This window comes from Halyomorpha halys, unplaced genomic scaffold (assembly GCF_000696795.3).
Source record: "Halyomorpha halys isolate HHAL.00 unplaced genomic scaffold, Hhal_1.1 Scaffold5026.1, whole genome shotgun sequence".
Lineage (NCBI taxonomy): Eukaryota > Metazoa > Arthropoda > Insecta > Hemiptera > Pentatomidae > Halyomorpha > Halyomorpha halys.
In genome coordinates, this window is record NW_027111313.1 from 7,582 (window position 1) to 26,474 (window position 18,893).

An 18,893-nucleotide genomic window follows, 5' to 3' on the forward strand; every position below is an offset into this window, starting at 1 on the left:
GTGTTCCAGGGATTGTTGACAATAAAAATATAATTTATTATATGTTATATTGTATTTATCATATATCAGACTTACACTGCATTCGAAAGTAAAAGCCGACGGTGTAGAGAACTAATGGAATTTACGTCCTCAATAGAGGAAGAGTCTCAATAGTTCCAGAGACATGAGAACTTCCAGTGTTTGAAGGATTTCTTTCAGAACTAGAAGACGTTGGAGTGAACATCCGACAAATGGCTACGTTCAATCCAACAAAATATCAAAAGAGAACCAAAGGTGATAAGGGTGCAATTCTATGCTAGGGAGAATTTAAGGAGTGGAAGCTGTCTGCATAGCTTTTTTTTTAATTGCAATTTGTTTTACTAGCAGTAGTATGTGATTGCATAATATACCATTACTGCGAACATCGGTATTGTTCATTATGTGCATAAATTAATAAATTATCATTCTGATTTGATTATCTAGATCCAAAAAGAATGATTTTAGAAAGAAATATAATCAAACCTCAATAGGTTTTCCTTCCCTATAATAACGTGGAGGAAAAAATGACCACCGTAAAAAATGATTTCTCAAAGGTGACAGTAAAATGGACCCGAAAAAGACTTTAACCTTTCAACAAAGAAGCCAAATAGCTCTCTTGAGGTATGCTTCACTGCAACACTTAATGGAGCGGAAAGCATTTTTATTTCCATATTCCCAAGCGATGTCTTCAAAGGACTGGGCGTTTGTTAAGAGCTTCAGAGGTCATAATTTGGAAAAATTATTTAGGTATATTTATATGTGTAATTATTCCGTTCAAGGAAATTAATACATCTAAATGTCACAACTAAAGTAATTTCTGTAGTAATTGAGGTGTTTCGTCCCAAAACCAGGATTAGATTTCCATCAATGGGAATCCTCCCAAACAAAGGATTAGGAACAAACAAATATAATGAAATTTATTCTTAAACCTTGAAATATAAATAATTATGTACCTAGTAGAGCTATCTGGTGAGAAAAGGGAGACTCATAGGGAGACTATGGGGAAGGGAGACTTTTTTGTAAATGGTAGTCTCTCGAGTAGAGACATTATATATTTAAATAATTGTAGGAAGGTTTCTATTACTTATTTATTAAGTAAACAGTTTTAATAGATAATATTATCGGCAGTATTGAATTAATGTATTATGTCGATGATTTAATTTACTTGAACGTTCCCACGAATTTACTATTACACGAAGATTACTGTTTCTTTTTTTCCAGACCCGACAAAGAAATGGCGGAGGAGTTCGTCAGATTGACTGTAAACAAACAACTGCGGCTTGCTAGATATTTACTCTTATTTCCACATGTAGTCGAAGGAAAAACCTTTCAAACAACGCTGGCCCGTAAGTGGCTCTGTTGGGTGGTAACAGTTTTTCTGGCAGGCATCTCCTTCTGGGTCATGGCTATGGTAAACGAGCAGAATGACACATTCAACTTCTTGTTATGGGGTCCGCTGGTATCGTCCTACATAACTCTTTTGATCAACCAGATCTGGATGCACACTAAGAAGGACAAACTAGACGACTTCCTTTCCAATCTTCACGAGTGCAGACCTTATTTAGAAGCGAGCGGCAAAGAGTCTATGATGGAATCTTTCCTGCCCACGCTTGGCCAATTTTTGATAAACGTTGGTCTATGGTTTTACGTGACTTTCAAGGAGCAACATATAAACTTTGAGTTTTCTATGATTTACCTTTACTTCCAGTTGGGCTTGTTTTTGTGCAATTTCATGCTGGAGCAGTTCATTCTCCTCCTCTCCTTAGTCCGCCATCAGCTCTCAAGAACCGCTCTTCTTGCAGATACAAATCACGACGCTCTCATAGCAGCTGCAATCGACCTCAACAAAGTATTTTCCCCTCACCTCCTAGTTATCATAATGACACTTTTTGTTGCACTTTTGGGCAAATTATACCAAGGTATCAGAACTGGAGAACTTTTAGATCTTTTTAATATCACAGTATTAATATTGCAAGCTTTACCGATCTGGAGAGTCGTATCACATTGTCAGCTCTTCGTGAAAGAGGTAATTTTTTCATTGATTATCCTGAAGTATAGAATCCTCAATTCATTGATAAAATGTTCTTTTAGGTGGAGCAGTTCTATAACCGGACGTACTACTACTTGTTGACCCATGAGCATAAAATTGAAGTAAGTTGCTTTCAATGTTAACTCCTCTCTCCTTTGATAAATACATTCTTCATTTGGCCACAACTATGTAAAATATGAGACCCATCTGTCTATCTAATCTATGACAACCATTTAAAATTATCTCCGAATCTTATACTTCAATATCATTTCTTATCACCTCTCCATATCTAGAGCAGCCGACAGCCAAGCCTGAGCCAGAGGTTAGAAAACACAGTGAGTTCCCTCTGATCCACTCAATATTTCATGCGTTTTATTTTTGTCAATAATATTAGATGGAGGTTTATTATAAATACATTATCTATATCATCACTTAAAATAAAATAAATGTAAGGCTAAATGAAGGATGAGGGATTCAGAACACCACCACGTTTTTCTCCAATTTAATCCCACTCTGTATCCACTTTATATCCACCCTGGAACCCATACGGTTGCTAAGTAGCAGAATAAATTATCTGCTGCAGGTGGACTCGAACCCATGTCCGGGAAACAGTAACACATCTCTATAAACAACATACATAATTATAAGTTAGTTTACATAGAGTCTGACGAAAGTATGTGATATTATTTATAATGAATTTGTAGTTCTACTCTCAGCGGGCCTCTCGAAAATTCGGGTCCAGGGGGTTGTCCCATAGCTGTCCCTAATGGTGGACCTGTTGATATGTGCACCAATACTAATGATAACATATTTTCCATTTTCAGGGAAGAATGGAGTTTCATTTGGGTATGAAAAGAAAGTTCGTGTTCTCTGCAGGAGGAATGTTCAATGTGGATTTCCAACTTATAAGTGGGGTATGAACGGAACTGATCACTTAATAATATTACGTGTTGAATGAAAATTTTAAATTAGATCACTCTTTGCGATAAATTGTCCTTAAGGATGGCCAAAACGTCGGACTTATAAAGAAATATAAATTGTTTTAAGACTAAAATTTATCTTATTTAAATGAAAATTTTAAAATTAAAATTTGTTGAGATAGTAAAATCCCTACCGAATTGTTATAAGGAAGACTAAAAGATGAGACAAATAAATTCCGCTCTTATTAAAAAGTTTGTGAGGTCTGAATATGTTCGTTAGAACAACATGGAACATGTTCACGCATGTGGGATCCATTAGTCCGCTTTGACTTATTTCAAAACCATGAATATGGAGCTTATTTCAAATTTTTAAGGAATATATACAAAGGATTCTCACCCTTTAGAAGGGTTTTTTATTTATTTTTTGAATGATTTTTAACAGAATGGACAGACCTCTGCAAAATTTGTATGATTAAACCAGCTTGATTTGAGATTTCATCTTGTTTTGAAATTATAAAATAATAATAATTAAAAAAAGTATTGATTTTTTTTTTGTATATTTTATTATTGTTCCATATCCCTTATTTGATTACTTCTAAGTTTTATATCAAGTTAAGTCTTAACAAGAACAAAAATTTATACTCCAAAATATTTATCAAGATTCTACAGTGATCTTTAATATCTATTGATACATCAGCGGAGCTTTTTTGATCCTGGGAAAACTTCACTTAAAGATTTTAGTTCATTTCGGCCAAAAACCCACGATGGAATTAAATGATGAGCCACAGTCAAACGCGAAACTCCTTGACTATCATCCATCACGTTCATGGTTTTGAAATAAGCCAAAGTGGACAAATGTGTCCCACATACGTGAGTATGTTCCCTTGTCATAACGAATTTACGTATTCAGACCTCACAAACTTTTTAATAAGAGCGGAATGTATTTGTATCATCTTTAAACCTTCCCTATAAGTGTTAAAACTTTATCACAACTAAAACTTTAACAAATAGTGACTGTGATAAATGAATTTTAATTTTTGTTTTTAATGTGAAAATTGACTTATTAGAAATTGTTGTTTCGACCTGGGCAGAATAGCCTGCATGAAGTTGAGTTTTAAAATCATTTAGTTCCAAAATCGTATTAAAATTGTCCATGAGGATGGCCGGATTGGCCGAAACGTCGGAATTGTAAGAAAAATAAAGTGTGTTGAGACTAAAATGGATAAAAATTAAATTATTTATTTAAACAAAATTAACCAGTCTCAAGAAAGTGTTTAAGATTATAATGAAAATTAGTAATATCGTTCAAACTTATCGATTAAATCATTAATGGATAAGTTTTGAAAGCTTTCGAAAGTATTACGACTTTACAATAAAATCAGGGACTTCTGATCCACTGAGGGACGGTTATTTTACTATGATCGATATGTCGGTTAGAACGCCATTAAAACCGGTTTTTACCAATAAATGATCATTTTTACTTTCCGTACTACAAGGATCCACAAAGTACATTTTATCATGTACGATCATAAATTTATATATGATTATGCACGCTTTAATATATGACACCAATATTATTACTAAAAATAATTGTCCTTAATCATTCTTATACAGATGGTGACAACAGCAGCTACTTATATCGTTGTATTGCTTCAGTTCACGATTGATAAGGAACAGTTGGGACCAGCATCAAGCCTCAAGCATGAGTGAACCATTCCAATGATTACTCAGATTCTTGTATAAATTTAAAGAAATATATGTTATTAATATGGAGTTTAGTCCATCTATTATTATGTTTAGTCCGTATATTATTCGGGATTTCTAGTCCCTCTTTCCTTCTTTTAGTTTTTACAAAGTTAAACCTAATTTTTCTTTTAAGTTTTTATATAACATGAACTCCGCATATAGACATGAACAAGAACTTATTCAACGGTTTGGAAAATTATATAAATTGCTATATAGAAAATTGCAAGTGTCAACTAATTACTACTTTATAATCCAATGCAATCATACCTGTCGGGGCTTATGTGCTCGAACGTTGTGGGCAAATTCTGACACCAAACGCATTCATTCCTTTCAGTTCAATAGCCAACAATAGTAAACGTCCCATACTGTGCAACAAACAATATCCTAGATCGTGACCTTTATATCTCCTTTTATCTCAGACCTTATTAAATGTAAATTCGCTAAATTTTAGGAGAAACCCAACCAACAAAATCCCCTAGCATAATCCCTATCCTGCTTCACTCATTCCTAAATCTCCCCTCTCCCTTCCTTCGAAGGTTGAAACGAAAGTGACCCAGAGATTTTTTTGTAAATAATTATATTGGAGTATTGCTAATGGCCAGATTCTCCCCTCAGGTCCTCTGCAGCAAGCCCCCTCAGCCTCCAATGACTTTTTTCAGCACTGACGCGGTTGAGAGAGAAGTAAGTTCCGCAGTTCCAGCTTTAAGTTCCAGCTTTTTCTTTTAGAATTGAAAAGACAAGAGCTCTTTTAATTTTTTAATAGTTAAGAGCTCTCTAGGCTGAATATAAACATTATAAATAGGAATGCATGCATTTAAGATGTTATTTACTATATAAGTTTAGTATTGTTTCATTTTTCTTTGTATTATTTTTTTTTATCATCTAATTTATATATCTTTGTAAATATGGTGTGAATGCGCTATCATATTTCTATTCCCATTGTATGACTTTATATGACAGAATGTGATACTAATCAAAAATGAAACAAAAAATTGATTAAAAAAAATAAAATTCACAACTGGATGAATTAATTTACAGCTGACTGTGAGTGGTTGTTGGGAACTGCTCTCAATACTGTAACTTTATGATTACTCGCAAGTAAAACGTCCTTTACACGACAAATTTTAACACTGTAGCAGTGTGTGTAAGGATTATCGAAAATACAAGTGAGGATTCGAACTATAATCTAGGTTCCAACGATGGTGTGGTCGTTAGAAACACGATCAATAAGGAGTCGTCAGGTAAATGAGTCAAGTCCATTCTCGCAAGTTGAAGCAGTCGCAGGATGTCACGCGCTGCGAAGAGTGCCCATCAACAGAGGACATGCCTCCAGTCCCTCCGGATTGCTCTCAATATGGCCGCGGTACTAGGAGTTGTGCCGTACTCCTTGCGAGGGCACAACGTCGTCTTCGGAGCATGGAAGCTTTTGTTTAGCGTCTTCTGCGCCTCCATTTTACCCCTCCTCGGCTGCTATACACTAATATTTCCAAATCCAAAGCTTACCAGGTCTCCCTTTTCCATGTTCGTATACGTGATGCAGTTTGTAGCCTATTCTATCTCAATAATCTCCATTACTTTATGTAACATTACCTACCGTGGTGCAATGGAAAATGTTACAATACAGCTCCTGAAAGTAGAGAGGATACTTCTTCTCTTAAATGCAGAATCGAAGATAAGCTACAACCGTTTAGAAGGAATCCTTTTACCACTTTTTTTGATGTGTTGTTCAGCAGGTTAGATACTCAAAGAATTAAATTATTTCAACTGTATAAAAGTCACTGAAGGTTCATCCGCACTACGTTACAATGAGATGGTAGAGATGAATTGCACTCCGCAGTGTAAAATTAAACTATTTACATCAGCTTATCCAATTCGTCAAACATATAACGCTGTAGATTAGAATGAGCTTCGTCATATTAACATATGTAAGGTACGTCCATACAGGGATACTAAGTTATCAAAGGCGAAGTAGAGAATCACAGTCCATGAGTATTCATCTATTTAGAGCGTAATGGAAAACATTTTATAGCCAAGTACTAATAAGAGGTTTTTGTTTTTGTGAATGATTTTTAAGAAACAGTGTGGATGAACCTTTGTAGTATTTTTATACTTACTATAACAAATCCAAACACTAAAAATTAATGTATTATTCTTATGTCTATTGAATTTATATATGGTGTTGGAATTTGTCATAGAAGATTTGAAGCGATTTCAATACTTTATTAAGGATGAAGTGGATTCATCAAAAGATTGATTCAGTAATTTTTTCCCTATTCTTGCAGTCATTTCTTGTTTTAGGACATTTGTTCAGTGAAAGAATATCAGACCTTCCAACACTTGCAATGTTCCTTACTTTCCACTATGCCAACTTCTACTGCTTGGCAATAGGTATCCTCATCGTGTTCTTGGTGGACAGCGTCCATCGCTGCTTGGACTCTCTCGTCCATCGAGCCTCGTCTTGGGAAGTGATGTTGGTACATCTCTGCGACATACACGACAGACTTGCCGGTGCCCTCGGTAGCATTCAGAAGGTTTACGGACTTCCGATTCTCTTCATGTCCCTAAGCCATTTCGCTTTCGTTAATTGTAATGTATTCATTGCTACTAAATTTATTTATAGCCCAATAGCACTATCATTCATCGGTTGGATTATTATTGTTTCTTCAATGACCTTCAGGATTTTCTGGGCATGTGATAGAATGAAGGAAAAAGTAAATATCTACAATTCTAACCTGAATATATATTATTTTTTGTAATGATCGTTTATACTACGGACAGTAATTTTAAAAACATTTGATAACTCTTTAGATTGCGTAATACATGATTTTTTCATTTTAACTCCATTCATTAATTCATTAGCTTTAGAAGAGGAAGTATGAAAAATATTGAATATAATTTCCTTAGAATTCATCATTTAAAAATATAAGAAATTTAGATCAATACTAATATTTGAAAATTAAATAAAACTGAATCACCTACTAATTCGTTACTTTGCTTTATTCATATTTAATGCGCTTAGTGGTAATAAAAATGAATTAAAATAAATTTTTGTTTCGGTGGATGATCAAGGATGATCATGATCCATCTTATGGGAGGGAGGAGACAAAATTCAAAGTTTCACAATTTCTAAAAAAAATTAAGTTTTTGCGTTGAAAGGAGTTGGTCAGCTAACAATTATTATTATTAATTTATATTTATTATTTATTTAAAGTATTAGTGTAGCATAGTATCCAATTATTTGTGGAAAACGCCTGTTTTTTCCCTTTATGCTCGGAAATTTCTTTTTATTCTCCATTTTAGATATTTTTGAACCCTTTTCTAACGGTAAAGAACCGGTTTTCTGCATGTTTGAAATCATAGGAATATTTAGAGTTACTTTATCTATTTTCACCCACTAATACAATAGTTAGGTTTGGTCCCAACTTAATAAAAATATAACTTTTTCCTTTGGGGTTACTTGAAATAGATAAATTTAGTCAAATTTCATTACCTTCCATTCGTTACTTTAAGTTCATGAATAAATTAATTACATCATTTATAAATCATTTATCTATAAATTATATTTTTAGTTATTAACAAATATTTAACTTATTTAAAACTAGAAAAAAAACGAGGAAGTAAAGATGCTCAACCTTCCACATTCGTAAATACCACGGTTTATAAATTTTATTTTTTTTTAGAGTATAATCAAATACTTATGCGTTTGAAAATATATATAAATTTTTATTATAATCCTTGGTATATTATAGGCGGACGAATTTTATACAGTGCTCTACAGGATAATGAAAAAAGACAAAACCTGGGGACTTCTGAATAATGTAAGTCAACTAACATTGAATAATTAACAAAACGAGAAGATTTTAGTTATAACCACTAAAACACATACAGTAAAAATATACCACTGAACAATAATTAATAGGGGTATTCATTTAACCACACATCTATTTCATAGAACATGATCTCTATTACAAATTAATAATACATATATTAGTTTAGTAAATAATTTTTTATATACTTAACTTTGATATTTTAATGTTTAGGATGGTCTGAGAGCGCATTCATTGAAGAGAAAATCCTTTTCTGTAAATGCAGCTGGTTTTTGTCAAGTAGATCTAAAATTCTTTGCAGGCGTAAGTACAAGTCTCATTGCGAGATATTTTTTATTAATATTTAATTAAATAGTCCAAAACTACTTCGATATCCTCTTAAACATAATGATGGTGTTATTCTTCTTCAGATGATTTCTGCAACGGTTACGTACAGTGTCATACTTCTTCAGATGGGAAAGAACTTCTGATATAGAAGAGGCTTCGTTCCAAATTTTTTTAATTATATCAATAAAGTTGTATGAATTAATTGCATAATAAAAATAAGAAATGTGTGCATAAAACATAAATATACATTGTTCAAAAAAGAATAGTTGATTCATTTAAGAAATTTCTTTTTTTATGATTTGGATCAACTTAGATTTAAAAATATATTATACTTCCTACTAGTAAATTTTCTTCGTTTGATGCCTAACATATGACACTAAAATATGGAACTTAAAGGATGCATCAATACACAATAGCACATACAAGAATATATTTATATATTTTTCACATTTTCCTCTACTAATATTCATTAAAATATGTATGTGTATGTTCAATGTATTAAATGAAAGATTTTATTAAACATTCATTTTTAACAAACAGCATTCTTATTAACAAATTAGCATGCCTTAAATATAAATTTACCCCCCACACCCAACAATTAAAAACTTACTTATCACGCATTATTTGTAACCTTCCTTACAATCAAATCAAGCATAAATCTGATATATAACAAACTGTATTTTGTTGAAATTCTTATTTCTTTTATTATTAAAATACATATCAAAGTTAACTGTAAATAGTAACATAAAATTTAACCATATTACTTATAAATAATTTTGCTTGAAATTTCTGACTAGTTTTGGTTTGAATATCTTGTGTCTTCATTGTATAATTAAATATTCTGATATATGAAAATAGACTCAACTATTTTTATTTTGAATTATTATTTTCTTTAAGTAAAATTACATATGATGTATGTATAATAAAATCTGTTATTTAATAGATTGTATTTGAGGATGGCCAGATTGGCCGAAACGATGGACATTTAAATCAATAATTACGAATTTTTGGGACTTCACTTGGATGCCAATTATTTTATTTAAACAATAATAAATTAAATTACTATAAATGTTTTGCGTTAATTTAATAAAGGCGACAGTGAAATAAATCCTTAAAGACCTAGAACTATTCAAGTCAGAACCCTGAAGTAATTGTCCTGTGCTTTATTGAGACACTTGAGTAAATGAAACACATTTCCATTACTAATTCTCAACATCTGTGGTGGTATATCAATAAGCTTAAAAGGTAACACGAGCTATTCAGATAAATCAATAGATATATTTTCGATGAGTTTCGGATTATTAAATGATTATTTAACGTAAAATAATTGACACGCTATAAATCTGCAAAACTGTTTATGTATTTACACATATAATGTAGATTTACTTGTAAAATACAAGATAAATGTTCTGACTTGATGATATTATAATATTGAAATGAGCACTAATTGGTCTTGTTTTTGTTTTGTTTTTCAGAACCGACAAAGAAATGGCAGAGGAATTCGTTAGATTGGCGGTGAATCAAAGACTATGGCTTGGTAAATACTTACTCCTATTTCCGTATAATGTCAAAGGGAAAAAGTTTCAAACAACACTGCCACATAAATTGTTGTGTTGGGTGGCTGCGATTGTTCTCGTTGGATGCTGCATTTGGGGGATTACAATATTTAACATGGGTCAAGGATCGTTCAGCTTCCTGTTCTGGGCCCCGATGCTAACTTCTTACCTGAACCTTCTCATCAACCAGGCCTGGATGCATTTGAAGAAACCTGCTCTCGACAATTTCCTTTCTGATCTTCAGAAGTGTCGGCCTTATTTAAAAATGGACGACGATAAGGCCATGATCAAATCTTCTTTGCCTATATTATTTATATTCATGGTATACTTAGGGTTTTGGGCCTTAATCCCAATTAGATATGGATCCATAGAAGCGGTTTCGATAGTCTTACTTTACTCCCAACTGGGGTATTTATTAGGCATCGCCATGATGGAACAGTTCATCCTCCTCCTCTCGCTTGTACGCCACCAGCTGCGCAGAACACCCCTGCTGTCGGACACTGAACAAGACGCTCTGATCGCAGCCGCAGTCGATCTCAACGAAGTATTTTCTCCCCACCTCTTAGTAGGCGTAATGACAATATTATTATCCCAGTTAGGGAAAATGTACCACGCTATCATTGGATATGACAATGTAAATGTTCAAGATTTTGTGATAGTTGCATTACAAAGTTTTCCTATATGGAGGGTGGTATTAAGCTGTCAGCAGTTCGCCAAAGAGGTAATCAATCATTTAACTAATCCTACTGCAGTTCTACTTATAAATCCATTTATAAATGAAATTCTCTTCCAGGTGGACGAGTTCTATAACCGCACGTACTCCCGCCTGTTGGCCCAAAGATATAGAATCCAAGTGAGTTAAAAGAAATTCCTTGATCTCATTAAACAGGTGTAAAAGTATGCCTAAAGATACCGATTAGTTTCGAGTAATCATTACCAGTCATGCGGCGAGAGGGATGCCCTGGGATCTTTTGAACTCAGCTCTACCCCTCACACGTGGGGGATAGTGTGGGCTCAGGGATCCTCAGGTCGATTGTGTATATATTATTTTATTTATTTATTTTTCATACAGATAATTTGGTTATGTTCATCATGTCTATACTTTTTTTTGTATATATTTTAAGAGAGGTTTTTTTTTTAATTTATTTATTTTTTATTTTATTTTAGTATGTATGAGATCATTTATCACTATTACCTATTGCCCACAACTGTGTGGCAGATTGTAATATCTACCAATAAGATAAATCTTAAAAAAAAAAAAATCGAGTAAAATAGTTGCTACTAAATGAGCTAACAAGTATTTTTTCTACTATTACTTACAAATATATAGTAAGGGAATATTACGATCGTCAAAAATTCGAATTCAAGTTGTTGAATGAAGCACATGTTTGTGTGTATGTATGCAAGCGAGAATGTGAACACACTCAATAACGATAAGTCGTACGAAAGTGAAATTAAATACTTAAGGTTGGTATGGATATTTGTCCTAAAAGTACCTTATATTTAGTTTATTTGAAAGAATTAACTATCTCGCCTTGAAAATAAAAAATATAAACTACCAAAGGATTTGATAATTAGCTTAAGGAGATTGGACAAATAATATTTTTTTCCAGGTTAAGAACACATTTCAGAAACTAAGATTAGTAATATTAATATGGACGTATTGTATACAATTGGGAAGCCATGGATTTCAGAACAAATAATATTTACTTACAGTGCGGTTCTCAGTTATTTTTTCATTGAACTAATTCTTTTTTTGTTAATCAACAATTAATTTTAAATTCAGTTCAGTTAAAATTTATTAATTATTTTTTGACTTAACAGATAAAGGTATAACATCTGAATCTGGTCCAAAAAAAAATAATTGAAAAATCGTACTTTTCCTGAAAGAGATGACCTTTAATTGTATTTTTCCCAAAATTAATGAAAATGTACATCACTACTGTGATGTAACCCACCTCATATGAGCCATTCAGGTAAAACGTGAGTTAGTACAAGAGCCCAAGGGGAGACAAAATGCAGTTATTTCACCCCTATTTCTTATTAAATTAATGAAAAGTGCATATAACTACTAGTAAAAATTGATGATTTTTGTTGGGGGGAATTAAAAATAGCGACTATTTCAGAACGTTAAAATAAAAATTTTTCTTTCGGAGCTCCACATCTTTAAAATTATCAACAACACTAGAATACCTGATAGAACATCATTTAAAGACGAGTAAATTTGCTAAACTATGTGTCCTGATAGAGATATTGAAGTTTAATAGTTCTCGAGATATAGCTCTAGATATAGCTAGATATAGCTCTTTAAAAAGTAACATTCCATAAAGAATGTTCTGAAAAATCTGTAGATAGTGGATTTATTATGAGAAATCTTTATCTCAAAAACCATTCGGCGAACAAATGGATCTCAAGACTCGAAATAAAGCTAGTCTATTGTACTGTAAAGTAGTACGATACATTCTTACAAATTATCTTTTATTTTGTTCCTACCTCAACGACAGAACCTTGCAGTTTGTATCAATTATTTATATCATAATTATATTTAATCATCCCTTTTTCCTTAGACAGCCGGTGTAACCCAATCACTAGTATCCTCAATACCGTTTACACTGCCGACATCTTAACCAATCCTAGCAATGTGCAAACTAATTACTTTATTTATTTATTTCTACCTTCCCCTGCCATATAAGGAATACAGGTGTGCTGCAGCAGTTTAATGTTACATATCCATCATTAAACTGATAAATCAATTTACAATTTTAATGATTCATGTACAGTTTTCAGTCTTAAGGTCTTCTGCGTCTCTTCCGTCCGCAGCCATTCCGCAGGGTGTCTTCGTCAAGTCTTCTTTGGCAAAGATTGAAGGGGCCTGGTCCAATAAGTGTTTTACACCCGTATACAAATACTTTGTAATACGGCTTGTTTTCTTCGCTTACTAGCTGAGGGAAGTCGTTTTTCCACAACAATTTGGCCCGTAATGCATCAAAGGCGGTCTATGATGATGTAGCATAGGATGTCGATATCAATCCCGTGGCCATGAAGCTTGGCTCGAAATCCCCCATGCTCCATGAGAAATTGAGAGAGCCAGTAGTCTGGGAGGACCCACTTTGTTTCCATCCTTGACCGAACGGTGGGGAAATATGTCCTTACAGTAGTAGCACCTTTTGGGCTTGTCATCCAACGCCGGTTCCACTCTTCGGTGGTGCCCTCCCGGGGAATGGTTTTCCATTTACTTGGGCCCTCGTCAACCCTAACCTGAAGATTTGCCGGCAGACCTGCCGAGCTCTCTCTCTTGAATTTAAACATTATCATCCCTTCCCAGAGGAGAAGATCGAGAGGTACCCCTCCCACTAAAAGGTTAGACACACCGGTAAGCCATGGTGACTCTAAGCCAAGCCGTACGTTGAATTGTCGCCAATCTACTCTTCTGCCGTTGCGAGAGATTCCGGTTCCAGGCGAGGGAGACATGCCTCAGAATACCCACGACCACTCCTTTATATATGATCATTGTCGCAGGGTATCTGAGGGCCCAGAAGGCGCCCACTACACGACTAAGGCCGCTCAAAGATAGGGCCACCCTATTTCCCAAGTAATCCAAGTGGGGAGTCACGTTAAATCCTCGTCCAAATCTTACGCCAAGGTAAGTGACTACCACACTTGGATGGATTCTTGTTCGTTGCATTATTAAATTTATAGGGTAGGCCCTATCAGTTTTTCCTCTTAAGAGAATGGTCTGTGTCTTGCTAGAGACCATTCGCAACTTTTTCCTCTCGCACTATTCTCTAACCAGGGCCCTGCATCATAATGAAAGCTAATAGTATTGGTTCAGAGTATAAGTATAGAAACAATGTGGTAATTGCACTAATATATTTTTTTCAAAATAGGGAGGACTATTAGTGATATTACAGGAGTAAAAAAGTACTAAAGTACAAGTTACTATTGTACAAGTCAGTGTAAAGAGTGTAAGTTAAATCGCATGTTAGTTAAATCGACAAGACTAATAGTAAGTGTAAGTTAAATCGACAAGACTAATAGTAAGTGTAAGTTAAATCGACAAGACTAATAGTATTAGCTTGTACTTTATTATAAAACAGGGCCCAGGTTGGCACAACGTCCTGCTTGCTGTTTTAGGCTGGCTCTGCTATTATAGGACACCACTACAGCCAGATCGTCGACGTAACTAGTGGCAGGAAACCGCTCTTCCCCAAGACTCCTAACAACTCGTAAAAAATCAGCTTCCATAGGGCATCCCCTCTCTACGGAAGCTTCTAATTCATAAAAACTACCTTTAATCTTAACACGTTTGTCCTCGAGGTAGCTCCTAATTAAATCTTATAAGTTAATGGGAGCTTCATATTTCTGCAACTGCTGGAGCAAGAGGAGCCACAAGACGCTGTCAAAGGGCAGCAACATGACATACCGCTCTTACCTCTGTTCAACGTCTGCTCGCACTCGTAACAGGGCATCAGTGGCTCCCTTGCCTTTTGTGGAGCCGTATTGCCGTGGTTGACTTGCTCTTGTAAAAACTGGTGCTAGCCTGGTCATGATTAGTTGCTCCAGAACCTTGCTCATCACAGACAGGAGACATATAGGTCTGTAGGACTTAGGGAGGTGCTTATCTATGTCCCCTCTCTTGTTGAAGAGTTTTAGATCGCCAATCTTCCAGCTTCTTGGGAAGTATCCCCTTTTCAGACAGTCATTGTAAATATCAAGAAGCCTTTCTTCAATACTATTCTTTAGGATCGCAGCGTCTATAGCGTCAAGTCCGGGAGCACGGCCAGTTTTTACCTTTTCACGGCAAAACGGAGATTATATATGTCCCAAGGTGGGCACAGATCCGTACCAAGGGGTATACCGTGGTGCGTAGCACAAAACCTTCCTCTTCGTTGTCCAGGGACGAATCATTCCTGGAGTAAGTCACGTCAATGAAGACATTAGCTGCCTCTTCAGGGGTGGTATCCTGCATGCTTGTGGGGTGCCAACGGAATAACCCATCCTATACGGGATATCCCAGGGATTCTTTGTAGACTCTTCGACGATCGTCCTGCATTTCTTTTTCTCCTAGTGCACTTTTTCGTTTCGATATGCCCTGGCCTAGAACCTATACTCATTACGAAGTACATTGGCCTCTCGTCACATCTGCACTTCTAGTACGACTGCCGGGCCTTGTAGAGGTCTCTTTTCATGATGGTTAAGGCCGGCGTATACCATGGGAATTCTCGGCGGTATCTCGGATGATACCGGTAATCCTGAAAACTGAAAAATGAATCCAGGTCATCCAGATTTCCCGATTCACCCTCTGTCCAGTCCTTGTCGGCTACCTCCCCGTCCAGTATACTTCAAAAGGCATTCCAATTGATTCCACGTGTTACATACCCTTTGACGATACCATGGAGACACATGGTCTCATATAACACATTAAAAGACAGACGTGTGGTCGGAACTCGTCTCAGATGTGAGTGTCTAATCGACAATGTATCTTTATATTAATGAATAATCCTTTTTTTATTTTTTAATAATTGTTTTCTCGTTAGTTTCTAATTATGTAGTTTTTTAAATACATAGAAAACTAAAAATAAGATCTGAATTGTTTTTTATTTCAGAAAAGAATGGAACTCCATTTGGGTATGAGAGAAAAATTTGCCTTCTCCGCATGTGGCATGTTTGATTTGGACTATGCATTTTTACGTGGGGTAGGCACTGAAGCAATAATTAGCATAGAAACTAACCTAGATTTTATCGATAACAACAGATTTTTATTTTATTTTGATAAAAAAAAAATGTGGCAGTCTTGAGACAAGCCGACAGAACTAAAACTTCTGGAAATAAAATAATTTATTATTGTTTTATTAATAATGGTATTTATTTTACAAAAATACAATTACATTTTTATTTAATTATTGAAGATGGTCAGTAAAAAGATGGGTGTGCAGTCAGCAAAAATATCATAAATAAACAAAAAAATATTTATTCATACTGACCTTTGGACCTAAGTTTTTAATCATAAATATTAAACAATGTTTTATTTAATTACACTATTCATTCGTGAAATTATAGTTTACATAATTAGTAAATTTTTATATGATAGACTTGTGATAGCTAAAATAAGAAAACATTAGATTGAATGATTTTAATATGTCTTCCAAATACTGTGCACATTATCTTACCACCTCTTATACGGCGTATCCCTAGGTACTCTCTAATGGTGAATTTATCATTCTTAAAAGTAATTTATCTAATGCTCTAAATTCTTAAAAAAAGAATGAAATTCTGAAAATTTCCTTCACTTACGGTTTGCAGCTACGATTTTTAGTTTTCAAGATATCTTAATTCAAATGTCTTAATTTCAAAAAAATCTTAATAGATTTATTTTGATTTTGGCCTAATATTTGGAAAAATATTTTGCTAAAAAAGGATTATAACATGGTAAACAGTTTCATAGAAATATTTAGATGTTTTCAACACTTCCAAATACAGGTGTGTTTGTTTTAACAATAACTTTCCTTGTGTGCTATTATAAAAGACAAGACAAATTATATTTAAAAAAAAATGTGCTTTTTTCTTCAGCACATTTTGTCCCCATAATATACAGATTGGTCAAACATACGAAAATCATAAAATATTTCTGTTTAATATTTTTATGCTAATAATATATAGCATTTCCTTATTTAATGTGAAACTTTTTCAATTATAATAAAAGTCAAAGTAATTGTTCCTTGCTACTTCCATACAGATGCTAACATCATTCACAACGATTGTGGTGGTATTGCTTCAGTTCACCCCTAATAAGTAACAGCTGGCACCAAACACGCATTGTCTAAGAAACATCTCAACAAGTTTGACTATAGCAATTATTTCGCATCTTCTGTAGAATTATTGAAATAAATATGATACAAATGAATTTAGATTATTTTTTCTTCCATTGCCTTACAAAGCTGATATACACTCAAAAAAAATCTTAAACAGTTTAGTAACATTATTAGATAAATGTATCATCAAGAGGTAATATTAGATGTTAGTTGAAGAGGAAATAAAATTTCATATTTTTCAGTTATTCATAGGCTCCCTGGAACTCATAGCGTGGGAAAATGTTACAAGACCTTTTCGAAGCTGCAGCTAGAATCTTTTTTCTATCAGGTCTTTCTTATTTCAGGAATACGTAATGAAGTCGATGGAAGCTAAGTAGGAGCTCTGCAAGTTTTACCACGTTGAATTTGGCCAAACCTTCGGCTACTACATCTAAAACTTAATTAATTAAAGAAGTAAACTACAAAGGGTTTGTTCCTGCTGGATAGACTGTCACAGGTTAGTTTTACATTGGAGTGCCATTGGAAGGGTAGAGTCCATTGAGCCCGACCAGAGATCAAAGGTGATTGGATCCTACAACAAACGCCCTACCAAGCTAGCCGCCACCAAAGTTTTGGCCCACTGTCGCAGCCATCCAACAGCTCCGATTCAGCTCCCAGAGACTTGTTGTTTCCCTAAATCAGAAAGACTTGAAAGATAAGCGATTTGACGTTATCCATTAATGAAAAATAGACTGACAGCGGTGTGTTGATGCCAGAAGGTCATTTATTAAAGAATTTAAGTTCGCAGAACAAAAATATTTAATATTGAGGTGTAGATAGTTGACCGTAGATTAATGCTTGAAGAAGTTTGTCGGGGGGTGCGGTCAGCAAAGAACAACATAAATAAACAAAACCATATTTATTTATTTTATGCCGACGTTTCGACCTGAGTTACGTCCTTCGACCTGAGTTATGTTTGTTATACTTTATTGTTTCTAACTCCATTCCTGAACCCTGGCGAGATTTTTATGCGTTGAAATACTTGTTGGAAGAGCATTACTATGCAGTTAATATGTCTGATTAAAGCAGTAATTCATAGATAATTGAAATGAAAAACATTTCTTCCCCTAATTTTTTATGATATAAATAAAATAGTTTTAATAAAGTAATAAAAAAAAATTGAATATGTGTATAAAACAAATTAATTATAACTTGTATCTTAAAATTAAGGACTGACTTGAGTATATAATGAATGTACAAGCATTACAAAAATTAAGGAAAAAACTTAATCATTATTTGTTCAAAATTAATTACTAAATTCTGATTAGTATTTAACTCAGTAAACTTTAACGTTATATAATTTAAAAGTATTAAAGTTGGATGAGATCTTTCAATATCTATTTGAAATGAGTAGAGCATCTTATTTCTGTAATCTAAAAATGATTTTGCCTAAATTTATAATATTAATTTAAAAATTTGAATAAAAAAGCACAATGTAATACATTTGAAATACAAACTACTTTAAATATTCCTTACTTTATTACCCTAACAGATTAAATTAAGTATAAGAATGAAACTGAGTTCGAACTCAGGTCGAAACGTCGGCATAAAATAAATAAATATGGTTTTGTTTATTTATGTTGTTCTTTGCTGACCGCACCCCCCGACAAACTTCTTCA

The 18,893-nt window shown here is 33.9% G+C and overlaps 1 protein-coding gene and 1 long non-coding RNA gene across 2 annotated transcripts; both read left to right on the plus strand.

Annotated features, from left to right (window-relative positions):
- The first annotated feature begins 2,324 nt into the window (after positions 1 to 2,324).
- Positions 2,325 to 9,175, plus strand: LOC106691917 (uncharacterized). The gene is made up of 5 exons (XM_014437817.2): positions 2,325 to 2,369; positions 2,872 to 2,961; positions 8,463 to 8,531; positions 8,754 to 8,843; positions 8,951 to 9,175. Exons 2-5 carry the CDS (start codon positions 2,878 to 2,880, stop codon positions 9,008 to 9,010), a joined length of 303 nt encoding a protein of 100 aa, XP_014293303.1. The 5' UTR covers positions 2,325 to 2,369; positions 2,872 to 2,877; the 3' UTR covers positions 9,011 to 9,175.
- A 2,036-nt stretch (positions 9,176 to 11,211) lies between these two features.
- LOC106691918 (uncharacterized) lies at positions 11,212 to 17,316 on the plus strand. Its single transcript, XR_001344878.2, has 3 exons — positions 11,212 to 11,276; positions 16,030 to 16,119; positions 17,160 to 17,316. It is a non-coding gene; the product is annotated as an uncharacterized lncRNA (long non-coding RNA).
- Positions 17,317 to 18,893: the final 1,577 nt, after the last annotated feature.

What these genes read in the sequence shown, in the direction of transcription:
- LOC106691917 (XM_014437817.2), top strand. Translation starts at nt 2,878, where the DNA reads ATGGAGTTTCATTTGGGTATGAAAAGAAAGTTCGTGTTCTCTGCAGGA. An exon ending in ATTTCCAACTTATAAGTGGG is followed by an intron (nt 2,962 to 8,462) that starts GTATGAACGGAA and finishes GGTATATTATAG; the next exon opens with GCGGACGAATTTTATACAGT. An exon ending in ATCTAAAATTCTTTGCAGGC is followed by an intron (nt 8,844 to 8,950) that starts GTAAGTACAAGT and finishes ATTCTTCTTCAG; the next exon opens with ATGATTTCTGCAACGGTTAC.